Source organism: Lissotriton helveticus, chromosome 5_1 (genome assembly GCF_964261635.1).
Source record: "Lissotriton helveticus chromosome 5_1, aLisHel1.1, whole genome shotgun sequence".
NCBI lineage: Eukaryota > Metazoa > Chordata > Amphibia > Caudata > Salamandridae > Lissotriton > Lissotriton helveticus.
In genome coordinates, this window is record NC_136065.1 from 396,926,706 (window position 1) to 396,954,450 (window position 27,745).

Sequence of the window (27,745 nt, forward strand, 5' to 3'; positions counted from 1 at the left end):
CTTATATCCTAGCTTTACGTTACTTGCTCACTCAACAATGGTAAAGAAACTTGCTTCTACAAGGAGCGACTGGTGGCCTGAAAGCATTGCATATGTTTCTGTAGTATTTTATGAATGAAAATAGCTTCTTTTTATTGCTAGTATATAACCTAAAAAATATAATCAAATAAAAAAGTAATCAGTATCCTTCATGTGCTTTTCCCCAACTGTTCTTCTTGTTGCTATTTAACAGATGTTCTCCTTAAGTCCCAGGGAAGGTTCCTGTCGCTGCACAAAATGAAACCGTAATCTGATTTGCAGTAAATTAAGTTTCAAAAGTTATTGGTCGCTGCATATCATAGGAGTGATATTTTTTTAGGATGCAGCTTTCTTTTTTATTAAAATGTACTAAATTGGTATAATGTTATGAATTTTCAGAAGCAACCTTGTACTACAAGTGAAGTAATGCTGCTGGTTTGATCGGGACTGCTTGGTGCGGTTCTGGCAAGGCACTAAGGTGCAGGGTGGTTTTGTGTGTTTAGTGTTTGTTGGGTTGGGATTGCTATGTGATGAATGGAGTGGGACTACTTGGTGGTGGTTGTGTTGTGGCTTCTTGTTGTTTGTTTAATGGGCTTGCTTGGTGTTTGGTCGGGTTTAGACTATCTGGCACTGGATAATTAGATGCTTAGGCAACGCTGGTTGGGTTGAGACTGGCTGTTTTGGAGTATCGTAACTGTCGGGGGGGACTGCATGGCGCTGATCGATTTGTGACTGCTAAGTGCTGCTTGAGATTTCTTGGCGATGGTTGTGTTGAGATTCCTTGTTTCAAAAGAGGTGCTTGTTTCAGATTAATAGATTTGAAATACAAAAAAGCTTTAGTCTCTCTTTCTCTCTTTCTCTCTCGCTCTCTATCTCTCTCAGGTTCAAGAATACTATTTATCAGCAGTGGTTTGTTCATTTGATTACTCTCCTTTATACCCATTATTACATTGGTTGTCTTAAGGTTCTTTCGGGTAGTGTGAGCTGTTTCCTGAGCTGCCTGTGGTTTCCTGTGACCTCAGATATGCTGACACGAGTCTTGCATTAAGGAGTGGAGTCTTAGGCTAAACACTCCCTTTCCTCGCTGGGAGAATCTTGGACATCCCTTTCAAATCCGCTTGCTTGTGGTGAGATTACTAATATATCAACCCCCTTTAGGGGGATCACCAGCTGAATCGGGATAGTAACTTGCTTACATGTAAACTTGCTTATTTTCGGAATTAGTCTGATGTATGATGTAGCTGAGAGCTCAACAAACTGTTCCTCAAACCATGTTGGTAGGCTTGGGTTTGGGGGGTGAGGGGGCACTTTAACAATACCTACCAATCAATCTTCCTTTAAATGTGTCTGTCTTTGCATATTGGGATCAGGATTTCTTAATTGGCTTAGGTATCAATTAGGGTGTATTTTTTGTCGAGAGGGAAATGTAATTGAGGCATATTTTTAGTTAATTTCTTTCTGCAGCTACTGTTACCCTATGGCATTTGCAGGGTGCCGTATTCAAACTCTGAAAATGACTACCTCATTTGGAAGTTGCTTTCGGACTGGATCTACAGATTCCAGTCATGGGCACCCCGAGGGACTGCGAGAACCGAACACTGATTGACAACTGCAGACTGCACAAGACAAGGTCAATGTCGTGGACTCCAGGAGGGCTCATTTCCATTACTGTGACTTACCTCAAGGGCTCTCCGGCAATAGATTAGAGCCAGATGTTCATGTAAATAAAGGGTTCCATTGTGCAGACATTATCTGAAAGTAAACACATGAAATAATAAAAGCCATGATGTTGGTCAATAAAAGGGGCAAACATGATGAGTATCACATTTTGGCATTTCTAAGTAGAAAGGTTTGTAGTAGCAGATGGGCATATCTATTTATGTGGAAAAGTAGAGCACAGCAAGGAAGACCTTCAGGAGAGCAAAGGTGGAAGCCAATGCTGGAAGGGTGAAGCACCAAGAACAAACACTGGCAAAGCCAGTATGTCTGGGTTTCATGTGCACATGCATGTAAAGACCGGCATGCCCGAGTGGGCATTTGTGCATGCCCGTGTTTGCATGTGTTAACAATGATGAGCTGATCGAGGAAGAAGCAGGGTGATGCAAAATAGTCCCCCGTGCATTGCAGCTCATGCAGCCCATTGAATGCAGAAAGATCCACCCAAAAGCTAATAGCATTCGGTGAAAGAGAAGTTCAGCTCTGGGCTGAACAAAACCCTTATTAACACAGTCTCAAGCCAAGGACTGAAAGCTGCTTGTCAAAAGAGCAATGGTTGTATGGGCAGTCACTAAAGTTAACAATAGGCAGGACCACTTGAATTATGTGATTATGCTGCAGCAGCGCTTTATACACAAATATGGATTTGCCGCATTTTCCATATATTTCACCATCTGCTGCATAATCTGTAGATTAAAACAAATTGTAGCTCGAACTGTTATTAAAAATGCAGCAACACGTCGCAGCGCAGTGGAAGGCCCTGTGTAATGGTTGACTGGTCACCTTTCTGTTGCTCATTGCTATATTTGGTTGTTAAACTGATACTTGTGAGGTGCACCATATTCTCAGACAGTGTTAGCAAATGTTTAAATGACAAAAAAATGAAGTAATGCTATCAGAGAATGTGCTGCATTACTCTGCATAATTTGCCTTAACGTGTTGCATAATTTTGCGAAGACTGCCTCATAATTTTTTTCTGTCTCCTGCCACATAATTCCAGTAACCCTGACAGTAGGTCTATTTAGACAGCTGTGCTGCCAAGCCTGGACCTAGAATGCGATAATACCAATACTTGCTAACCAATACTTGTGTTCAGTGCTGAAATCAGACTTGAATGTTGCAGGAAGACAGATGAGCCGTAGAAGAACACTTGGGTTTGGTGTGGCTGCTGACCGACTTACTCTTAAGATGGATGTGATGCTTAGTCCACATAGGTGCACCCTGTGATATTAAGAAAAACAATGAGATTCAGAAACATAATAGTGACACACCATTAGCAAATCTCTCAACCCAATTCCATGCAGGAGTGGGATTTCCAAAGGGCGGTAGAAACACTAAGGCTCTGCCATTCCCCAGATTGGATCAAAGAGTTGGTTGTCAGGTACTGTACAATCCAATCAGCCTCTGGTCAGTAGGTTCCAGGATACATGAATCACATTTGCAAAAGGGGGAATTCATACTTTTTACTTCAGTTTGGTTTCATTAGCTGGTCAAAGTAATAGAATGTCATTGACCATTGAACACTATTTAATTAGGTTTGTGTGAATGAAGCCTTCAATCTTGTTCACTCGGAAGTTTTGGTAAGGCTAACTGTGAAACTAGAGCCAAGTTATTGAAGATATTGAATTATGCTGGGAATTGGCCTTAGTGACCTATAGCCATGAGTGCTGGAAAATAGAGTTCATTCTGTTAAATGATGGTCATGGCGTTTTTAGGGAATATGCTTTAAACTCTCTGGCCAGGGTGCTCCTTTAAAAGTGTGATGGGACGACTGACTTCTTTAAATCTGACCCCTACTGAGGTAACTGCAATAATTGCTTAATTTAATGCTACTTAATTTACTCAGATTACCCACCAATGTAAGAACATATAAATACAAGTAGCCAATTTAATGGTTTTCAGTGTACTTGCCCAGAAGGATGGAAGAGATTCAGACTTGTGACCTGCACATAGCAAGAAGTCAGCAGTGAGCATTTATCCTGGGGAATTAAATTGCCATTGTTGGACCTGACCCTCTCTGCAAGGTCACCCCCAAAGGATTTGCCTTTACCATCCACTTTTTGCTGAATTCGTTTTTGCTGGCCATGGAACTCTGTGCACTTTACCACTACTAATCAGAGTGATAGTTCTTGTGCTCTCTCCTTAAAACATGGTGGAACTGACTTACTCAAAAAATCATGGGGGAAGGATCACTTGTCCTGCATAACCAGGATATGCAGGTAGGTACGTGGTGTCTCACAATTAAAAGACCCTCATGCACGTGTATTTTAAGTTTTCGTAGCGGTATATGTTGTCTCCCCGCTCTTTTTTAACACGTGTGTGCATAATCCTTGGGTCAGAACTTATGCACCCTCCGCCTGGAGGATTTACCCTTGGTTAAAACAGTAGTGATCGTGGATAGTGAAAGAAAGGTGCTAGAGGTGAGTTAAAATACAGCCAGATGCATGACTTTATTGGGTCTGGATTCGGGTAACCCAAAATTGGGGGCAGTTAGCTGGTGTGCTGCTTTGGAATGATTAGGAATTCAAGCGCACTGTATGGTGTGAGTTAAAAAACGGTCGACATGTTTCAGTCTCGTTGCCTATATAGGTCGGTGGGCTTTCTTCAGGACCAGTGCAAAGAGAAGTGAAAATAAGTGAAAATATGACCTGTTTTCAGTCAGTCTTAGATCGCATTGTACCTGTGGAAGGAAATTACATACAAACAAAAACAAGGGGGGGAGACACACACATATGTACAGATAGTGCACACGTCAGAATCTTGGTAGATTATTTTTAAACAACTTTCAAAAGGCAATACTTTAACATAAGCTCACACTCCTAGGCGGTGTCAACTCTTTCATTCTCATGCCTGATGGTGACAGCATGCTTCTTCAAGTGCTAGACAGGCTCATGAAAATTTGTACTGTGAAATTTACTGATGTGGCACATATCGATGGCATTATAAAAAGGCACATATCGATGGCATTATAAAAATGGCTCCACGTGGGTGTTTGTGAAGGTTACTGCGCTTAATTAGGGCATTAATAACGTAAGAGATATTGCTCGGTTTTCATGCTGTAACCGGCAGCTTTTGTGGCTGGGTCGAGAGATTTTTGGTGTGACTCAAGGTGGTTTGACCGTGATGTATCACATTCTAAATACGGGGGCTAGGGGCGCTCTGTGTATAGTAGGTCCCGCTATGAAGGTTTAGTGAGATGTGAGTATTCAATCACATTCATTACGTGTATTAACAAAGGGCGATGCTTAATGCCACATTTGTATGTTTTATCCACGTACCTTGCGAAATGCGGAAGCGCACACTTCCTCGGGTCAGGGGCTAAGAGGAGGTGCCTAACTGCCGAGAAATAAAGTGATGTTTAATATAATGCTGGGACTTACAGTTAGGTCGTTGTCCTCGCGTTCGGTATCAGTTAATTTAATACCTGTGGCGTGACTCCTCCCGCGTAGCTAGTGCTATCGCTGCCTCTTCTAACCCGGATATGCTGCGGGTTAGATTCCCGTGCTAGATATGTGTATCGTTGGAAAGGGTGGAGTTACTTCGACCACTGGCTGTGGTTTTAAGCGATAGAAATAAAGGAAATACTCCTATGAATATTTGTTAAATACTAATGTATCGTTGGAAAGGGTGGAGTTACTTCGACCACTGGCTGTTGTTTTAAGCGGTAGAAATAAAGGAAATACTCCTATGAATATTTGTTAAATACTAACGTCATGTAGTATTAGCGGCTAAATTACTGCTGAGTCGCCCTAGGGTGGTTGTGTAACTACCAATGTTATTTAGTGAGTGTCTACTGAGTAACCCTAGGATGGTTACACCCAGTTGGCATATTTAGTTTACTCATAAGTTCCTAGTAAAGTGGCATTTTATTACCCGAGGGCCTGTAATTGAAATTCTACTAGCGGGCTAGCAGCACTGATTGCGCCACCCACTTAAGTAGCCATTTAAACATTTCCCAGGTCTGTCATTGCAGCCTGTGTGTGTGCAGTTTTTAACTGCAATGTATTCTTGGCAAAATAACCCTTAAGCCAGGCTCAAATCTTTCTTTCTAATTCATATGTCACTCCTAGGGTAGGCTCTGGACACCCTAGATGGCAGGGTGCAGTGTTTAAAAGTAGATTTTAGGGAGGCGTGGCCAACATGGCGGCATGATCAGACGCACCTTCCCGGAGCTCCCGCCGACAGAGATAATTAGCCCGGGCCCAAGCCCGAATTAGCACCAGTGGAGGGATGGACATTGAGAGTAGCCCTCTAGGGAGCTGGTGTGAGGTCGCAACGCCAGTCGGCTTTGCAGGAGGGCAGCGGTACGCTTGTGGTGACCGGTGCGGCCGGAGCAGGGGGGGGGCGCCTGGGCCGCGTCTCGGGCCCGGAGAGGAGAGCCTGGACGAAGGGTGACCCGGCGTTGGCTGGCGCCTTGAGGCGATTGTGGCTGTGAAAGCGGTGTGGGGTCACCAGAGAGTGCCGCGAGGAGCGGGCGGCGGCGGGCCCCTCCGGTCCGGCTGGAGACAGAAGCGCGGTGCCCGCCTGCCATTTTGTGAGGCGGCTGAAGTGTCGGGAGAGCCAAGGCGGTGAGCCCCTCCAGTCTTGAGGGGCTGCAGGTGAGAGCGGAGCAGCGGACACGGTGCAGGCTTGCCAGAGAGTGCCGTGAGGTGTGGGAGGCGGCGGCTCCCGCCGGCTCGGGCTGAGTTTGGGGCGCGGTGACCGCCCGCCATCTTGTGAGGAGATTGCAGAGACAGGCAAGCCAAAGCAGTGAGCAACCCCGTCTTGGGGGCTGGAGGTGTCAGCAGAGCGGAGGAGTGGGGCACACGCTAGCGGCGACCTGAGGACTGAGGAGCGGCGGTGGCCTGCTGGGGCTCGGCTGTCGGCCTGTTTGAGCGCGGAGCTCGGTGTGGAGGCCGCCAACTAGTATTGGCCTTGAGTGGCCACGGTAGCGCACTTCCTCAGGCGCGAAGAGTAGCAGGCCTGGTGGAGGTGGAGAAGGGTCCGACCGGCCCCAGGCAGAGTCGGCGGTGACTCGCCCCAACAACTGGCTTGGCCCCTGGGCGGTTGCGGGCTGGCCCTCTGGTCGGACCCCGAGGCTTGACCCCCAACGCCCGGGCAGCACAACGGGCCTCCCCCCTAGACTTGACGTAGTGGATGGCGGCAGCCCAGCAGGAAGGTGAGGGGCCGGCGCGGGGCGGCGGCGGTCTCCTTCTGGCCGCCTGGAGAATTGGGGTCTTCGTCCCGGCGAGTAGTGGCAGCACTAGGAGGTGGTGCGGAGTGGCGGGTGCACCCCCCTGGGGGCAGCGAAGAGGGTTGACTGGGGAGTCGGAGAGGGATCGAGCTGGTCGTCTGCTGTGCAACTACGGCGGGGTCCGAGTAACGCCTGTGGAGGGGATCGCAGATTGGAGGAGCGGTGGACACAACGCGACTGGGGATCTTTGGCACACGAGTGTCCCTGTCAGGAGCCCCGACAATGTCCACAGGCAGAGTGAGGAAGGAGAAGACGGTCAAAGATCTTTTCGCGTCGGCCCAGGCGGGGCAGCAGGCCAAGGACATGGCGACCAAGGCCTCACAACCAGCGACTGAGGTAGCGGAGGGCAAAGACTTGATCACTAAATCCTTCCTGGAGTCGCTCTTCAACGCCTTACGTGAAGATATCCCAGCCCTGAAGGAGTTCGCGGACGAGATCAAGGGCGTCCGCAGAGACATGGACGGCATTGGCGAGAGGGTTGCGGACTTAGAAACTAAGAGCGCCTCCAGGGACTTGGAAATAGAGGGGCTGCGCCAGGAGGTCGTTCGACTTCATGATCAGCATGTGGACCTGCAGGCCCATATGGAAGACCTGGAGAATCGCTCCCGGCGCCATAATGTCCGTGTCCGTGGGGTGACAATGGCAGTCAACACTGAGGACCTCTTGGGCTTCACTAACGGTCTCTTCAACCACATTCTAGGACGCTCTCCGGAAACAGAGATACTTATACACCCAGTTCATAGAGTGGACCCACCGCGCTCTCCCACGGCCCCCCTCCTGACATCCTGGCGTGTGTGCAGGACTTTCGCATCAAGGAGGAGATCTTACAAAAAGCTCGCCATATGCATCCCCTGTCCTACAAGGGTCAATCCCCCGTCTTGTATCAGGACCTGTCTGCTATCACACTACAGAAACGGCGGCTTTTCAAGCTGGTCACGACCTTCCTTCAACAACCGAACATCCCCTACAACTGGGGTCATCCCTTCCGCCTGATATTCAAGAAGGACAATAAGCTGTTTCAATTGCGGTCCCTGACGGAGGCATGCCGTTTGCTGGGTATCGACCCACCTGAGGAGACGGAGGACGCGGCAGATAACACGCAGGAACGAGACGACAGGAAACCCTGGTGGCAGCAACAACACAGGCGACACCGGTTCCGTAAACCTCCAGTGGCAGCAATCAGAGAGGGTCAACGTGCATCAGTGGAGGCGGTGTCCTCCAGTCCAGAAGTGACCCATCCCAGTTGAAGGTCCAACTGAGTCCTATCCTGGCTGGGCAATTTCTGCGATGATGGCTCCCGCTGTCGGCGGGGGGGGGGACAGGGAGGTCACGATTGTTGTGCGGACGATCTACCCTGACGTGACATTTTACCACTCATCCTTGGATTATGGACATTGACTATGGGGTTCTGGTTGGGGGGCTGTTTCTATTTTCGTTATGCATGTTTTCAGGGTTGATGGGGGGGGGGGTTCCAGATCCGAGTGTGGTTGAAGGTGTGTGATTGTGTAGAGCCCTGGGAGGCTGGCAGTGAACATCTGGGGGGTTGGCATTGGTGGCCCAGTCAGTTACGAGGAATGGGGCGGCCAGCGTGTATGGCGGTGAGCGAGGTGGCAGAGAGTGGGGGGTGGAGGGCTACCTATGCCGTCGACAGAATTACGCCTTCTCACACTGAATGTGCGGGCCTTAATAATCCTGTGAAGCGCAGAGCGGTTTCGTCGCTCCTGAAGAACTCAAAAGCGGATATTTGTCTTCTCTAGGCGACGCACTTATTGCCCAAAGATTGTCACAGGCTGAAATACCGCCATTTCCCAACACAACTTTTTTCTTCTGCCCCCACAAAGACAGCAGGAGTTGCAAGACTGGTGGCCCAACACTTTAAGGGTAGAGTCCTACACAAGGGCGCCGAAATTAAGGGGCGACTGCTTTCTTACAGATTCTCACTAGGGGCAGACACCTTCACAGTCATCTCAGTTTACGCACCAAATAATGGGCAGGAGAAGTTTTTTCACCAAGCGCTCAGCGAGGCAGCAACATCCCCTGATAGACACATCTTAATTGGAGGCGACTTCAACTTGGTCTTTGATTACCTTCTTGATAGGTCGGGGCAGCGCTCCTCGCAGGCAGGCACTCTCTCGGAGGGAGGGCGCTGTAGATTGGAAGAGCTGGGGATAGATGACCTTTGGCGGAGCTTTCATCCAGGGGTCAGGGACTACACATACTACTCTAACGCCCACAAGACATATGCGCGACTAGACTACCTATTGGTTTCTGCTTCTCTTAAGGCTCTGGCGTCGCAGGTAGAGATAGGGGCTATGGCACTCTCAGACCATGCGCCGCTTTCCGTAGGGTTTTCCTTCCCACCCCTTACACGCGCTGCGCACTGTTGGAGACTGCGCGATACACTGCTTCATAGGAAGGACGTGGTGGGCAAGTTCAAAGGGGCCATAACGGATTACCTAGCACACAATCAGCCTGCAGACACTTCTTCGGCGACACACTGGGCGGCTCTCAAGGCAGTATTGCGGGGCGAGTTTATAGCACTTTCGGTGGCGGAAAATGCTGAACGGGCGCGCAAGAGAGAGGAGCTGACGTCCCAAACCCGAGAACTGGAGCAGATACATCAGTGGACGGGGGTGCCACGGGCTTGGAGACTGCTGCGCCTGGCGCGCCATCAACTGGCGGCTGTGGACCAAGACAGGGCTGAATATGTGGCCCTGAGGGTGAGACACATGTACTACACGGGGGGAGACAGGTGCGGGCGCCTATTAGGGCGAGCGCTCAGAGAATTGCGACAGCGGCATACAGTGCAGGAGATTCTTACTACAGAGGGGTGTAGAGTGACCGAGGATTGGGAGATAGCCAAAGCTTTTAGCGATTTTTACACCTCCTTATATGCCGGGCCCGACTTGACCCCGCGGATGGTGAGGCCTTCTTGGGGTCTGTGGCTCTCCCAGCCCTGTCGGCAGCCCAGTCGGAATTGCTAGACAGTGCGATCCGTCCTGAAGAGGTGATATCGGCGATCTCGCGCCTCAAATTGGCTAAGGCACCGGGCCCAGACGGCTTTACCGCCATCTTTTACAAAACTTTTTGCTCCCAGATAGCTCCGTTGCTGACCGCTCTTTTTAACTCATTTTCTGACCCCGGAGCTATTCCGAGAGATCTGATGGACGCCACTATATCGGTCATCCCTAAGCCGGGGAAAGACCTCGCGCAATGTGACGCCTACCGGCCCATATCCCTCCTTAATGTGGACCTTAAACTTTACACCAGTCTGGCGCCGCTCATGCAGGGATTGGTCGACTCGGATCAGGCAGGCTTTATTCCAGAGCGGCAGACGGCCGACAATACAAAAAGGGCGCTCCATCTGGTTGAATTGGCCACGAGATCACCAGGAGAGTACATGATGTTGGGAATAGACGCCGAGAAGGCGTTTGACCGCGTCCACTGGCCGTATCTGGACCAGGTGTTGATAAAAGCGGGCTTGGGAGTCAAATATCGCACGTGGGTCCTGAATTGTTACACCTTTCCCACTGCGACGATGCGCGTTAACGGCTGCTCATCGCCTAGCTTTCCCATCGAGTGCGGGACCCAGCAGGGGTGCCCGCTTTCCCCTCTACTCTTCGTGCTGTATATGGAACCACTAGCGCAGGCTCTGCGGACAGACCCGAGAGTACGGGGGATCAAATTCAGGGCGTACGTCCATACGATCAGCTTATATGCTGACGACGTCCTCCTTTCCTTGGCCTCCCCGTAGGATTCCTTGCCGGCTTGCGTTGAGATCTTAGATGCATTCGCGAAGGCTTCAGGCTTTAAGGTTAATATGGCAAAATCGCTGGCTCTTGATCTTTCCCTGGAGGTGCAGACTCGTGCCTCCTTGGAAACGCGCTTTCCATTCCGCTGGGCGGCTGGGGCGGTCCCCTATCTGGGGATACAGCTGGCGGCGACCTTACATGACACGGTGCGTATCAACTACGCCAACCTCCGCCAAACCATCCGTACAGAACTGGGGCGCTGGCGACATCTCCCACTTTCCTGGCTGGGGCGGGTGGCGGCGGTGAAGATGACAGTTCTTCCCCAGATCTTGTACGCCTTCCGGGCATGAGATGGATCATACTAGGGACGCATCCTGCTGGCGGGGCTGCGGGGAGAGGGGCACGTTGACACATCTCCTGTGGGATTGTACACATGTTCAGGGTTATTGGAAGACTATACTTGAAGGAGAAATAGACGCACACTTTGACTCAGAAATTCCGAGATTCCCGGCATTTGTACTTTTGGGGCTCCCTAATGCTATGGGGTTGTTTCAAGTTTTTGCTCTTGGGATAATGGGCCTGATTCAGCAATTAAACCAAGCATATCGGGAGCTGTCTGGGCCTTGTGGGCTTCCTCTATGGCTGTGTCCTGTTGGTTCCGCTGCAGACTTTGGCAAAATAATATATGCTTTGTACAATGGGAGTTTTCTGCTTTGTGACAGAGCCTATTTTTCAATAAAAAGATTTAATACTAAAAGTAGATTTTAATTTTAATTTTTTATGTTCTAGAAGTGAAAAACTTTCAAATTAGTTTTTCATGACGCCAAGGCCTACCTCTCCCATAGGATAACATTGTAGCTAACTTATTACATTTTATAAGTTGTCATTTTCAAATGGGAACACGTAACCAATTCATGTTTTGTGTCTCTGGAATTAAAAAGAAAAATCCTGACTTATGGGGAAGTCTGAATTTAAATTGCAATATTGAAAATGTCACTTCTAGAAAGTTGGCAATTTCCTGCCTTAGCCATTTAGTGCCGGTAGTCTGTCCCTGTGTCACATGACTGAGTGTAGTTTACAGTTAGGCTTTATGTATTCCTTCTAGATAGCCACACACAATAGGGAGCTTAGGTGTGCCTTGATGGGCCATCTCTGGCAGGATGGGAGGGAGGAGGTGGACACAGCCCCACTTACCCCTGAATAGACTGTATCCTGCCTCTGCAGAAAATGTGCGGCACACTCCCAGTAGTTAGTCTAGAGCCAGGACAAGAAAGGCAGGATCCCTGGGGACTTCAAAGGAAAACCCCTAGAAGCTTCTTCCCCGCTTCAAAGGCACAACTGGGTACGAATACTGGACCTGAGACATTGGGTCTTGCGTACATATCTGGGCCTGTGGATTTTGCCAGGAAGAATGACTGCTGTGCTGCTGAAGGACTGCTGCTCCACTGTTGTGCTGTGCTCCTGCCTTGCTGCGCTGACGTGCTGCCCTTTTGACTGGGTGAGAAGGACTGGACCTGCATCTCTTGAACCCAGAACCCTAGAGTGACTCCACGGGCTTGATGGCTGGCCTCCTGACTTGAGCCTTCAGTCACAGAAGGCTCCCACAACCTTGACCCAGCTCTTGGACTCTGCCATCTGTGAGCCTGTTCTGTCAAGTGGTGCCACCCCGGTCTTGGACCCTTGACATTGGGCCTAAGGTGCTCTGCCAGCCTCTGTGGATCCATCAGACCCAATGCATCTCCTCTGCTGCGTGGCTCCACCTCGAGCAGAACCCACGCATTGCTGCTACTGCGTGGATTTGAACCACCGCAAAGACTTGCATCGCAGCCTGTCATTGCATCGGAACTGCCACTGTGCAACACATCCTCGGCATACACCCTCGCATCCCTTGTCGATGGCAGCCTCAATAATGATGCTGGATTCCTCATTGCAGCTTTGCAAATCCTCGGAACTGACGCATAGTCCTGACTGTGTGGGCATCCTCGACTTTGCATCTTAAGCCCTAGCCAACAGGATCCTTGACAACAACGTAGGACCTCGCTGCATCTCAGAATCAATTCATCACTTTCGCTGCACAACAGATCTTCGACACGAATCCTCGCAACACTCCACAAAATAGGATTTAAGGTACTTTGTTCAGTGGGCCTGACTGGGTCCCTGAGGTTGGTCTGCGCTCCATCACTTTCAGCCAGAACTTGTGACTTTGTCCCAGTCCAGTGTGACTAGATATCCACAATTGGCAATTTATGCCCTTTGGAGCTAATTTCTCTAAAATCTTTCGGTTGAATATCTCTGGTTCTACCAATTAAATTGTTGTTTTGGTCCTGTTTAATTTATTGAAAAGTACTTTATTTTTCTAAATGTGTTGTGGGCCCCTTTTGTGGTGTGTTGTCACTGTGCAACTATTTGAAGTATTGCACAAATACTTTACACAGTACCTATAAGTTCAGCCTGACAGCTCTGTGCCAAGCCACCGAGGGTTGTGCACAGGTAAGTTTAGGGTTTGCTTGTGACTTCACTCTGAGAAGAATTGTGGTTGATGCTTGGGTAGGGTTTCACACCCCTCAACCAGTATACCAATTTCTTACAGCTATGCTTTCTGATATCTTATCAGTGCTTCAGAAGCTCTATTTCAAGCTTTTGTATAACATGTATTATTGAAAATTGAGTTTTCCTAATTGGAATCCAGATGTAGGCTAAATTTCTGCTGTAAAGAGACTCAGGTTATACCTCTGACAAAGACCTAGTGGACAGCAATGATGTAGTGTTCTTAATGACTCTTGTGGAGGAAAAACAGCACACTGATTCAGGTCACACTGCTTCTGTTAGGACTGAATTAAATTGGTATGTGTAAAGTTTGAGCTCTTCCGTAATGAAATTGATGGACTATTGCCGATGGTTAAGAAGTAGGTTCTCATGCATTTATTTTGTAATTTCTTCTTTGGTGACAGCTTGTATGTCATGAGGAGCAGCTCTCAGCTATGTGTTATTGAAGCTTTTTCGATACTGGAGCACGAATTATCCATCTTTGTGTGTGATGGGATCTGTCATAGGTTTTGTACATTTTAGAGGAAGATTACATTTAGGTATGATTTAGAAGGTCTGGGATATAGGTTGAGTTGGTTGCAACTCTCAAGAAGGCCATAGCAAATAGATACGCATAGAGAAATCTTGAGGAGCAGTTTCGTACTGCACATCAGATCTTTAAGCCGTTGAACAAAGGAGAGATCTTGAAGACTACCTTACTTCGAAATAGCAGAGGAATGGAGTTTGCCTTGTTTTATTTTGCATGTTATATAGTATGAACTAGAGCTTATTATTATTATTAATTAGCATTTAATAAAGCATATGGCTACCCTTAGGCATCCCAGCGCAGGTGACAACAAGCAGACGGGTAGAGAAAGTTATAAGGCAGATTCTGAAAGAGCCTATACTTCAGTTGCTTCCAAAACGAGAGATGGTGGGACGTTGAGCGAAGATGGATGGGAAGCGTGTTCCATAATCTGGCAGCATTGTAAGAAAAAGTACGACCTCCGGAGCAAGCTCTCTTAATTTTAGGAACCAAAGCCAGAAACAAGTTAGCTGATTGCAGGCATCTTAAGGGGCGGTAAAAGGCCATAAGAGAGTGATTGATTTTAGGGCCAATCCCCCAAAGGGTTTTGTGTGCTATGCATAAAGATTTAAACATTATACGCGAATTTATTGGTAGCCAGTGGAGTGATTTCAGCGCAGGCTTGGCAGAAAGGAATTTGGGATGTTTTCCAGAACCTGGCTGCACAATTCTGCACAACCTGCCATTTCCTTGTGGTGGACTTTGGAGTGCCAAGATAAAGAGAATTCCCATAGTCCAGTCGGGAGATCACCAGTGCCTGTACCATGACTCTTCGGGCAGTTACAGGAAGAAGTGGGAGAATTGTTCGCATTTGTCTGATGATACCGAAGCAGGAGGCTGCTAACTTAACTGCTTGGTGGTCAGATTTAAGTGATCTATCAAGCCAGAGTCCCAGGCTTTTGATCTTTTCTTTGGGGGCTGGCAACGGGCCAAGACAATTAGGCCAACTCAGTTCGGATGTAGTGATGGAGTAATTAGCCAGGATCATTAGCTCAATCTTGTCTCCATTGAGCTTAAAACACGACTGGTCCATCCAAGTGACCACAGTTTCCAGACAAGATTCTAGGTTGGCTGGCACGTTCTTTGGGTGATTTAACTTAACCACTAGCTGTGTGTCGTCCGCATAAATAACGATTTGGATCCCAAATGGCTGGACTAACTCAGAAAGGGGGTTTAGATAGACGAAAAATAGGGTGGGGCTTAATGAGGAGCCCTGGGGGACTCCGCAAGTGAGTGGCACACTTTTGGAGGTGTAATTTCCCCCAAAAACCTGATACGAGCTATTCTTTAGAAAGGATTTGACCCATGTCAGGACTTTGCCTGAGACTCTCACCGTTCTCAGTCTGTCGAAGAGGGTGTTATAATTGACCGTGTCCAATGCAGAGCTCAGGTCAAGCAGGATGATAGCCACCGCGCCTCCCTGGTCGAGATTTTCTGTGATTCCTGCACTACTGCTAACAGGGCCGTTTCCGTGGCATGGTTTGGTTGGAAACCTGTCTGAGAAGTATGCAGTATGGAGTGGGTTTCTAAATACTTTGAGAGAATTTTGTTGACATATTTCTCTAGTATTTTACTGGTCCCGGGTGTAGGAGAGTAGGGTCTGCAATCCTATGATCACCCAGATTTTTGCTTTTTGCTTCACTGGTTTACGACTTTCCCTGGCTGTGGGCCTGCTAATCAGACCCACAGCCTAGCTGTTCTCTCTAATCCAAATTGTACCCAGGTACTGAATTGGCACTGGGCCCTCTCAAGTCCCTGTACCCAGGGCTGAGGTGCACCCAGAAGTCTCCCAGGGGCTGCAGCATGTATTATGCCACCCCTGGCCTGACTAACTAAACCTGACACAACTGGCTGCACGACAGCTGGGGCAAGGTGGTGTAATCACCCTTTGCTTTAGATATAGTATTCCTATATCTAAACCTAAATGGACACACAGATCTCCTATCAGTCACTCCTATGGCAGGCCTTAACAATCCTGAAGGCAGAGTGCTTGGAATCGTGTGAGATGGTGCTCTGGCATGAGCTGAGCCTGTCTGCAGCTTTCGGGATCCATCCCTTAGCCGTTTCCATGATATCACATACCATATACTCTTAAGTGCATTATAATCCTCGCGGTTATATGCCAACTCTGGTATCGCTTTATCAAAACATGTCGAGTAAGGTGTCATACGAATTGGAATACTAACCCCTCGCCAATTCTGGCGACGGGGTTAGCATTCCACCCTTCTAGAGGAACACGACATGGATGTAACCTGTAACCCCGGTTAAAGTCAAACAGAGCCTTAGCTCCATAAAATGGATGCTGCCACCGAGACACAAGTCTGCCCTCCTGCTGCTGGGAGTCCTCCCAGAGCAGGAGGCAAGGACAAAGGGTTTCCTGCCAGGGGCGGTGCTAGCACCGTCCCAGACAGGATTTTGTGTATCCTAGGTAGGCAGGGCTTCAGAGGAAGGTGACTGCAAGTGGCACCCCGGTGCTCACTGTGCATAGGCCGGCTGAAACCAGTTCCAGGGGCACTCCAGCCCCTGGCCTGGGGAAAGCCCGCCAAAGGAGAGGGGTGTAACCACCCCCCTCCTAGTCCCACCCATAGGGCAGGACTTAGTCGCGTGCCAGCCCCTTTTTGCAGGATAAAGGTAGGAACTGGCCCCCTTCCAAATCAGATCATCTTTGAATCCTGAAACTACTTTCCACGAAAGGAACTCAAGACTTCTTCCCAAGATTCTCCCTTGTGACTAAGGAGTAGTCACCCTGCAGCAGCAGGCACCAACCAAGCATCGCGGTTTGTTGCCAGTCTCTCCTTCGGATCAAGACTGCTCCAGCACGACGAGAACCGGCTTCCCTGGCACCTCTGACCTCAACCTACATCATCAGCCCAGCTGTGATCCGTGGGTGTGACGAGACCTCGAGGGACCGGCCATCTTCAGAACTGCACGACGCTTGTCCAGCACGACCACCGAGTGACCCTCGACTGAGTGCTTTGGGGTAAGAGAAGCCCCGACCCTGAGCAGCTCCATCACCGAAGTTCAGCTCCCCTGCATCCACGAGATCTGCGTGGGGCCCTTCTGCTCTTTGCTGCCAACCGCGTTGTCCAGGTCGCTTGCCCGTTGGCTAGTGGCCCTCTCACGACGCTCCACGACGACAACCACTGCTGGTCTGGTTGCTCCAGACTAGCCCTTGCTCCCCTCCAAAAGAGGAGCACCCTGGACTCTCCTGGTCCACTCAAGACGCCATTTTAGGTCCACCGCGTGGGCCTTGCATTTGCCAAGACTTGTTGCCCAATCCGAGGTCCAGCGACGTCGACAGCAAGAACCTTCGTGGGACAGCTCGCACCTCCATCCTGGTCGCCGACAACGCCTCCTGGTCCGAGAGACTGCAGAGCCCAGCAGCGCCCACTCACCTGACTGCGGTGACTTCGCCCGGTGCCATCCTGGTGCCCACTTAATCACTGGCTAGTGATTCAGAACTTGGTCCCCTCTGCTTTCAGGTTTCCTTCTTCCCTGATCCAGGCTTGGATCTCTTCGAACTTTTCTTCACTGGCCGCCTGCCAGCAACTTCTTCTTCAGGCTCCTGGTCCGTCAACGTGGGTTTCCGACGCAACTTGAACCCTATGCAGCCGCAGCCCCTGGGCTAGGTAAATCCAGCACTCCGGTGCCCCAGCATAGTCCAACACTCCAAGTGTTCGGATCCACTCCCGTTTTCGTCCCAGCTAGTCGGGTTCGCCCGAGAACAGTAACTTTGTGAATTCTAGCTTCCATAGACTTTTTCCCGCCTTACGCGTGAGAGTTCCCACTCTGCACGTGGCGTCCCTAGGCCTCCTGCTCCTAACCTGAGTGTTCAGTATTGTAGGCCTAGCGTTTCTAAAGCCTCTGAGAATCGTTACTTACCTGCTAGTAATTCGCATTCCACTTTTGTAGTATATGGTTTTTCGTGCCCCTCGGGCATTTGTGTAAATTGTGCGACTTAAAGTATTTTCGTAAGAGTTTTGTTGTGTGCTTAGCTCCCTGTCTCATAAAGAGCCAGGGTAGTCTTGTTATAAATAAATATACTGTTTATTTTCATAACAACTTGTGTGGTGTCCTTTCACTTGGTGTTCAAGGGGTAATGTGATGGTAAAACAGCTGGCTTAACACACCCTCTAGAGTCTTAGCCTTAGACTGCTCGTATCCATGCTACTAGGATAGCTGGTCTATAAGGTTGACTTACAATCAATCATCAATAAGGGTTGTTTGGACTGATATATAGTGATCACTAGAATAGTGAGCACTGCACATCAGGCCAACTTCTCACACCGGGGAAAAGCAAGATGGGACGAGAGAGCTGGTGTGTGTCAGAGCGCTTATCATAAAATTATTCGCGACACATAGCCAAATTCATTCCCTTACATTACTTTTTGCTACTGATAAATTTGAAGTTACACTTTAGAGTTCACGAAAAATTGAGAATATTTTTTTAGGCAGTTCATGCAAAAGTGGAGGATAAGGGTATTCTCGCTCTAGTCTGTCTCAGCTAGGTGTTCCTGCCTGTTGCCACGGAGCCCCCACCAGTCCAGTTTAGGCTCAGATGCCACCTGTGATGCCCTGCATTGGACTTTTAAGCAGCTGTCCAGCGAAGTCACATCCTGCATCCCATAGATTCCATGTTATTCCATACTGATGTTACCAGTGTGTGGACACTCCGATAATACTCGAAAATTAGACCTTTATTTCATTTACACTGTACAAGAAACACTTCCGCCAACTACACAAACATCCTCACCATTTTATAATTAGCTGCATGTTGTACCTTGGGCTGGAGTCATTGGAGATCTTCAGAACAAAGTCAAATAAAACCATGAACAACCTAAAAGTAGGCTCTAAGCATCACTAATTAGTTCCATAGGCACAGACACCACTACCCTTTCATCTATTGCAATGTTTTTTTGCAGGCTTTTTATTCCAGTAATTGGAGATTGTGCATCCATGCAACTGTTCGGAACACTAATAATGCTCATATCTCTCATCGTTCATTTGCAACGTTTTTTCAAGATATCTCTTTTTTTACCCTTCAGTGCCTGTTTTATCCTTCCATATTAATCACCCTGTCCTTCCTATCTTAAGTAAGGAAGTAGCTCTTAAATGATAAATGTGTTACAATTATTTGCATTTTATAACACGCCTATATTGTGCTCCGTCTAGGGTTTGATTTAGAGTTGATCGATAAAGGAGGCACATGATTACTGGATCCAAAATTAATGTTCCCGGCCTGTACGTTGGGCACTTAAGACATTTTACGCCTTTGATGGCCAATATCAGAATTACTGCTCCATTTCAAGCATTTATTTCACAAATCTCCAAAGAATTACTGCTCAGAAGTTCCTTTTGCTTTGAGGTACTCAGAAGTACTCATAACTGTGAAGATTAAGATCTCCTGCAGAGATCATGCGTGGACGTTAGTGGATTTCCCGTCTCCTCGCTGGGAGTCCTGTGGCACGTTCTAGATTCTGAAAACAGGATCCAGGAGCAACCAGTAAGACCCCTCTGTGCCTCTGCAGCGGTGCACCCCATGGCTGCTGGTAATAAGTGTATTTGGTGTAAGTAGTGTGCTTCTCTGCTGTAATAGATGTTTATTATGTGTCTATGGCATACAGTTGCCTACCCCCGGCTCCTTTCCTGACTCACACCCTCTGTTTCACCAGGTGAAAAAGACTGCCCGAAGCACAACTGTTTACAATACTTATGCAAGCAGCCAGCTATGGAATAACCGATTCTTGTGAAGCTGAAAGTTTAGAAAATCAGGGACTGCAGTAGGTCATAATGATAATAATTAAGGCATCTGCTCACGTAGAGACTTGTACGTAGTTATTACTGTATGATAACATATGATCTTCATGTTATCCCCATGTGAGAGTTTGAAGGCTGGCTCAGTCTTGCAGGGACTCGCCCAACGGCTCTCCTCAGATCTCCCGGCAAGCTACATGCTGCAGCAGCACAAAAATATTATGGACGGAATGCTGAACACTGTCAAACATTCACCACCAGTCACAAATCTGGGTTTAATCCATAGTGTTTTTTTGCTTACCAGCCCTGTTTAGACCTGGCCATATGCAAATCAGCCTTGACCCTGCTCCCCATGGAAACAGGCCAGCCTGAACTTCCAGGCCAGGTCCTTACTGGACAGGAAATAAACCTCCAGGGACTGGTTTCAGGGTATCACCCCATATCAGCGGGGCTAGCTTGAATACAGTGGCACAGTGAGCACAGGACACACATCCGGGCATACCCTTCCCACTTAGGGCGACTATAGCAACACAAAACGATGATGGACGGAATGCTGAACAATGTCAAGCATTCACCCCCAGTCACAGATCTGGGTTAATCCATCTTTTTTGCTCACCATTCCACCCCTGTTTGGACCCAGCCATATGCAAATCAGTCTTGACCAGCCTGAACTGCCTAGCCAGGTCCTCTCTGGACAGGAAACAAGCATCCTGGGACCAGTTTGGGAGTATCACCCTTCATCAGCAAGGCTAGTTTGAATCAAGTGGCAGAGTGAACACAGGACCCATGTCTGCAACCTGACTTAAGGTCTGACGGCACATTCAGAGTTGCAATACAATCAGAAAATTAACATACACCGAAAAAGCCACCGTGGTATTTGCCTTCTATAAAAATCCCCCTCCTTCTCTAGTCGCATTATTTTTAATTTTCTTCATTTATATTTTCCTTGCCAGTTATTCCACAACCATATTACTCTACTCCCTTGTTACTGCGCTACAGTTCTGCCTTAATGTCCTATCTATTTTTCACCCTCATTTCTCTTTTTGCTTTTTGTATTTTTATTTCAGCCCACTCCTTATTAATCCCTTTCCATGCAACCTTCCTCCTTCTTCGTCCATTTATTTCCACTCCAGGATCGCACCAGAAAGTACACCCATAATATGCCTTTTCTCCCCCATGGGTAATACATTGGAGCCTTTTGTGCATCTTCAGTGGGGAAGCAGCTTGTCCTGGATTCAGGTGGGAAGTAGACCCTTCCCACAACTGCACCACCACTGCCTGATGCAGGGAGGAAAATTGTCCTTACCATAATGTGTACAGATGATATTGAATGTTGTTGTGGAGCGCATTGAGCCTTTTGCTGTCCCATAGCCATCGCCTGGGACTTTTATTAGGAGTGGTGATTATATAGCGATCACCTCTTATCACCCATCAGTTGCTTGGAATATTTAGTAAATGGAAAGCTCATGCACATACATTTCTTTGAAACTGCTAGCGGCACGGTTCTCTCCATGCATGCACGTCAGCCACACCTTGGAAGCATTCCAATGGCAGGATAAGCAGGAACCGAGACTTCACAGACAATCAGTCAAGTTTCTGATCACTCGGGTAATGACTGGCTGTTTTCTCTTTAATCAGACAATAAGCCAAAATGCTGCAATCTGCACCTTCTCTGGACACTTATGCATGCCCTCATCACATGGAACATATGCATAATGCAAAAGAACGTGATGAGTGACCGCACCACAGTAGAAAGTGATGAGTGACTCAATAGGCATGAATGATGGCACTCCTCAGGGGAAACTATTTCCATTAAAAGAATGATTCCGTCACCTGCACTCCCAGTAGAAAGCATTTACTAAAGTTTCAAGATTTGTCTTTGCTGTTCTCCTGATATGTGGCGATGGCGCCAAGGAGAATGATGCATGCCAAATCGTCCTATCACATGTGGCTTTGGAGCCCCAAAACCTCAATACAGCTCTTCCTACATTTAATATCTTAGCCTCCTATTACTTCTCAGTGTACCATACTGATTCTTTACTCATGTCCATATCTATTGTTCTTTAACTCAACCAGGCTCATTTACACCCAGGTGGATGGCGAATAGCCTGCAGGGGTAACAGAAGCCCCTCTTCCCTGTTTGCTAGACTTTCCTCCATATTTTTTGTCCATATGGCCTCCACTGCTCTGGCCGATCATTTAGGACGAAGCTGCTTCGGGCGGACAATCATCTTTATGCCATATTCAGAAGCGGATACTTGTTTCACACTGTTATGTGGCTTTCTCAAGGCTTTATCAGATTATTTTTTGGTTGGTTCTGGCTCAGCAGGATTTTCATCAGCACCTGGTTGAAAGGGAAGAAATGATTTATCAAGTTCAGTTTTTAATGGTTCTACTTTCCGCAATAAGTCTATAATGGTCTATCAAATGATGCTTGAAAATTCTATAGGGATATTTTGTCAGTTCTTTTTAAATGAAGCAATAAACATAAACACCCCTCTATATTTGCCAAGTAGAGCGGTTTCTAGATCACACATGCTCATGTTCTTAGTGGAAGCACAGCTGGACCAGTGAGGCAATGCAAGGCAAAGCAAATTCTGCACCGTTTGTGAACTCAGAAGCCACCATTGCAAGCTCTGACCAGTCCTTCGCTTCAGTTTAGAGAATTGACACTTGTGTGAGTAAACTCGCCTTCATAAACGTGTCTTCACACTCCTTCCCACCTAGTATAAGTTTCACAGAATGAATGGTGGGTATTGAAGACTTTGCTTTCTTTTAATATGGAAGACTAGCCAAAAATATGGTGTGTAATGAGGTAACAAACCATCACCCATGAGAAACTAGCAGATTTGGAAACTGCAGATCATACAATTTTATGGTAGTACTTAAGCTTTATTATTGGAGTCATAACATTGGACCTTAATATAATGCACAGCACAAACGTAATTTTTTCTTGATACGTAATTATTATGCAATATTACACGATTCATTGGAGCTCGTTTAATTAGTCTTATAACAATAAACCGGCGTGATGAAGGTGAGAAAGCAGTTGAGTAGGGGATTTAGAAACCTGCTATGCTATTTTACCAGCTAGCTAAAATCTAAAAAATTTTTTTTTTTTTATTCTCCTATGATGCACAAGCTCCAGTTTTATAAAAAGTTGCACATTTTCTACCTCTGCTTCTGTGTATGGGTGAAAATTGTGTTTTATTGTTTTAGATTCTAAATTAAAAACCTATTCTTACTTTAAAAGGCTAGCAAAACTGAATGAAATTCAGGTTTTTGATTTCAACATATTTTTGGTTACTATGGAATTAAAAGATTCACGTCAGAAATTCTGCATGCCTTGATATGTAATATTTTCACTAACCTCCCATAAGACCCGTACAGAGCAATGCATGTTAGGAAACCCATCTAATATTGACATTGAAACACATTGATGAGTAGAGGAAGAACCATCTCTAAACGGAACCCCTGCCCTACCGTAACTGTTCATACCATAATAAATCTGACAATTCAAAACTTTGTTTCTTGTACGCCAAAATTGAACCGTTTTTCAGTGTAGGTCACAGCCTACCGGACTACGCAGCTGTCTGGTTTGCTAAAGACTTCTTGGGGACATTCAGAAAGTTTACCTAGGAATACATTCCACCCGTTGCTTACCATTGACTTAGTGGTTTGTAACTCACATTTTCTGGCTTTCTATTTACTGGCTTTATTTGCTTTAGGCTGTCTAGCTCAAGTTTGTCCCCCCCGTTGCACAAAGCTTGTTTATTGTATTCTTCCACAAACTTTCTTTCTGTAAACAGGCCTTTAAATCTAGCTCATATCTTTTCACATTTGTTGTGCATTCAAAGACGGAGGTCAAATATCAGGCTGTGTCTTTCAGGGAGCTGTTTTTTTTTTTTCTTTCTTTGACATCAAAGTGAGAGGATTTATGTGACAATCATGCTAGTTCATGAATGACTGTTTGAGAAAGGCTGTACTCTGCACAACTCCACTCTATTCTGCACCACTCAACTCTACAGCTCTCTACTCTATGCCACTGCACTCTAGTCCACTCTACGCTGCTGCATTAATCTACACCTCTGCTGTCTACACTATGCCACTGTACTCTAAACCACTGCACTTTACTCCAGCGTACTCCACCGCTTTACTTGAAACTGATGCACCCTGTGCCACAAAACCTACACCAACTACTTTGCACCCCTGCACTTTACACCACTATACTCTACAACATTCTACTCTATGCCACTGCACCACCGCGCACGTCACTCTACACCATTACACTCTACGCCAATCTGTTCAATTCTGTACTCTACGTCACTGCTCTCAATACCACTCTATGCCCTTCACTCTACGCCACTCCACTCTAAGCCACTCTAAGCCACTCTATGCCCCTGCTCTCTACGCCACTACACTCTGCTCCACTCCACGCCACTCCAGTCTACACCATTACACTCTACTCTAGGCCACTGGACTCTATTCCACTGCACTCTACTCTCCACCATGCCACTACACTCTCAAACATCACACTCTATGCCACTGCCGCTACACTCTACCAAGACGGTCAAGACTGTTTGGCCGGCCAAGACGGCCAGCCAAACAGTCATGCGCACTTCGAGTGTGCATGAACCACTCCTCCCAACCTCCGACACCAGCCCCGCCCTAACCCAGCCCCGTAGCTAAGAAAAATAAAATGTTATAATTTTCTTTTTTCCTGCTCTGACCTGCGGAGGAGCCGCCCCTGCTTAACGTAGGGTTTGAAATCTTTATTTCCTTTTCGTCTTGCAAAACAATGTGGCCCACATGGATAGCTCTGCATTCTTCACCCCACTTTTCACTTCAATCATGTCAGATCTCATTAGAACTAAGTAAGCTCGTGTAATCGTTTTCACAGTGAAGTGCAAATATTCCCACGAAAATTGTGTCCGCCCAATATTTGGCACTCTCTCCAGAGTCATATTATTCATACATTATATTCATTGCATTGAATGCAGTGTGTCGGAGGGCACAGCCCTATAGTGACCTGCGTAGGCTTCCGTACCCTTTCACACACTCTGCGTTCACCAACACCCACGGTGCTGTGGTGAGGCCCAGCTGCCGACACGGAGCCAGGAATAATGAAGCAACGGCGGGCTTTTGTGTTTCTGGAGATTGTCCTAGTGGCGCTACACATAACAAACCGGTCCACTGCTGAAGGACAGACCGTCTCTCCCCAGGGAGCCTCAGTCATTTAAATGCTCTCTGCTGGCTGGAGGTCACCAGTTCCAATACCTTCAAGGTCAAAGCCATCCTTCCGAGGTCGGTATATTCAGTACCATTTAATTGGATAATCTTAACGCCCCTTGTCACTGTAGCTGTTAGCAATGGCTGACGTTGTGTGAAACCGTATGAAGTTGTTGTTAATTTTATTATTTTTATGCTGGTGAATGGCATAATGTGGGCGTCGGGGCTATACCTGCAGGGAAGCAGTGAGTGAGGGATGTGTGGTGTGTGCCGATGCAACTATGCACGGCCCTGCCGGGGCCTGCCCTCACTTGCAAGGGTATTTAGCTAAATTGTTGTTTTAAACGCACTACTGTCGAACTTTGGCGCGGTAGAGCACTCTGACAGTTGCCTACAGAGCCAGGTTGTGGTTCGGAGGAAGAACTCAGGCTGATTTAGGCCTGCATAAAGAATCCCCACAACTGTAGCAGGAACCGTTTTAAAGGTTTTAGGAATGAACTCTGCTATCCCAGTGATGTGTTAGATGCACAAACATGCAGCATGAAGCCCTATATTTTTTTATAGGAGTTTTGCAGTATACCTTAAGCCTGAGTGATATTTAAAGTGCATTGGGGTAGTTTTTGTAATTTGGGAAAATCCATTTTAAGCTTGTTGAAAGAAATTACGCCATTACTCAATTTCGTGTAATGACGGCAAAATTCTAGAACAAGACACATGTGAACAGTTGGAACGCAAGACGCTGTTGTTCACAACAGTTCTTTTTTGTGCTATTTTATTAGCTCAAATTCATCCCCACGTAAAAAATTGAGACGTGGACACATTTCGCCCATAACATATAGAGCTAAACGACGGATTCACATTTTGCATATTTATGTCTAATTTAGCATAATTTCCCAGAAATGTTGTACAACTATGCGAAAGCAAATTACACAGTTTTACACCCCCTTAGTTTACGTGTATGTTGGGTGATGTGTGAGAGAAGTGATCTGAAAGGTTTTTTTATTGATGTACTGTACCATTTTTGTCTCATCCAAGGTTCCATTCTGGCCAGAAACATTTCAACGCGGTCATGCCCACCTCGGACCAGCCCAGCCTCTGATGTGGAGGAAGATGATGACGGGTCGATGGATGGAAAAGGGTAGGTACATTGTTTGTAAGTGATCTCTGTAGTTTAAGCTGCGAGAAAATGCACATATCTCGCTTTTCGGAATAACACTGATAAGGGTTACTCCGTTGATATTTACATTTTCAATTGTAAGGTAATATTTTGTAGCAAACATGATTTAGATATTTTTTATTAAAACACACACACACACGAACACAACTTTAAGCACAAACAAGACTCCTGTCGGTGGACCATGAATACCTCGACGTTCCCTAATGATGCACACCTCTACATGAAATCCAAACATGGCTGCTTCTGAGCCTTTCACACACTATCGTCGTTGCATTCCAAAGGATGCAATTGTAAATGTATTTTAAAGTGTTAAAACCTTGAGACTGGGTAGTAAAATATTGATAGACAACTTTACTAAGATACACTGGATGCACTTCACTAAACAATTTATAAACGTAAATCTGATCTACACATGTAAATCCTGGAATTACACGTAGAAGGTGTTCCCAAAAGGATACCTTGTACTGATAGATTATTTTACTACCACAAAATATTACCCCACAAAGGTGTAATGTTACATACGTGAGTACATTTTTCTGAAGTTGTTGGATAAAAGAAAGTGCTGCTGCAGGTCTCCCTCTGCTTTGAGATTCTGCTTCGAGATCTACTATTATGCTGCATATATTCAACACACATTCAAAGAAAGGTCACCACTCATATCTATAGTGCTAGCTTTAGTATTAATTATGGCATAAATTCAAGATACAAACAGAGGCATGGCAACAACGTTTGGTCATAACCACACGTGGAGGAGCGCAACCATGATCAGCCATGCTACTATTATCTCCCTTTGCGGAGAAGTGGAGGCAACCTGATACACTCCACCCCAACCGCAGCTGGAGGATGGCTGTTTATTATCGCCCACCAACCACAAACTGCCCTGGCCGCTCTTCAATATACCCGTTAGTGAAACCCTCTGCTGGTAAAACCAAGTGAAAAGCTGGTACTGCCTCATTGACAATTGTGGTATTACTGAATAAGAAATTTCTCTGGGATGGTGGGTTCTGCTCCAGAAAGGCAGAACCCCTGCCCATCTCACTCCTCTATGCGAGCAAGGGGCAAGGATAAGCACACATCCTTATGTGATGGCCCCTTCCTACCTACTTCGTTTTTGCACAGTTTCGCCAGATGTCCCTGCAGTGGGTCAGGCCTCTTGGCGCAGGTACCCTACCCTTCCACCCGCACAATAATCCCCCTGTCTATAGTCTGTGTTGGGTTGTAAATCCAAGATTATAGCATAAGAATTTGTAAACATTTTGTCAACTGGGTCACTCCTCCTCGAAATTGTTCACGTTTGAAAATATCACAGACTCTAGAACACCGTCCACTCAATATCTTCCAGCATTTCTTTACCCTGCTGCAGTCCTTTTTCCCATTTCCCAACCCAGTCCTTAGTAAATGGAGGTGACGTCTCTTTGCATTTTACTTGCAGTTGAAATATGCAGTTGAAATATGTGAAATTGCCCTCTTTTTCCGCAGCTTACTTCAAGGGCTTTAGTAACCAGACCTTTCTGCCCACAATCTTCCTGGATTGTTTTTACCTTCACTTAGATCTAGTCACTCCAATGTTGCGCTCTCACAGACCTCATAACACTCATTCTGAAGTGACTCCTCCATCCTTTCCTGCTAGGCTTCTGTAGGATATGTGGGTAACGATGCAGTGAAGTAAGCAGCGTTAGTGGGGATCGGGCATGTTGGGCTTGGGAATGTTGGCTAGAATTGAGTTTAAAAGGCAACAGGGATTCGACAAATTG

General features: G+C 46.9%; 1 protein-coding gene across 1 annotated transcript in view; it reads left to right on the plus strand.

The window, feature by feature from the left end:
- The window catches only part of PLEKHG5 (pleckstrin homology and RhoGEF domain containing G5), a 565,287-nt gene that overhangs the window by 235,058 nt on the left and 302,484 nt on the right, over window positions 1–27,745 (plus strand). Inside the window, exon 3 of the mRNA XM_078642616.1 lies at window positions 25,850–25,952. Within this exon, the coding sequence (XP_078498742.1) occupies window positions 25,850–25,952 (103 nt within the window). The remainder of the gene's footprint in view (window positions 1–25,849; window positions 25,953–27,745) is intronic.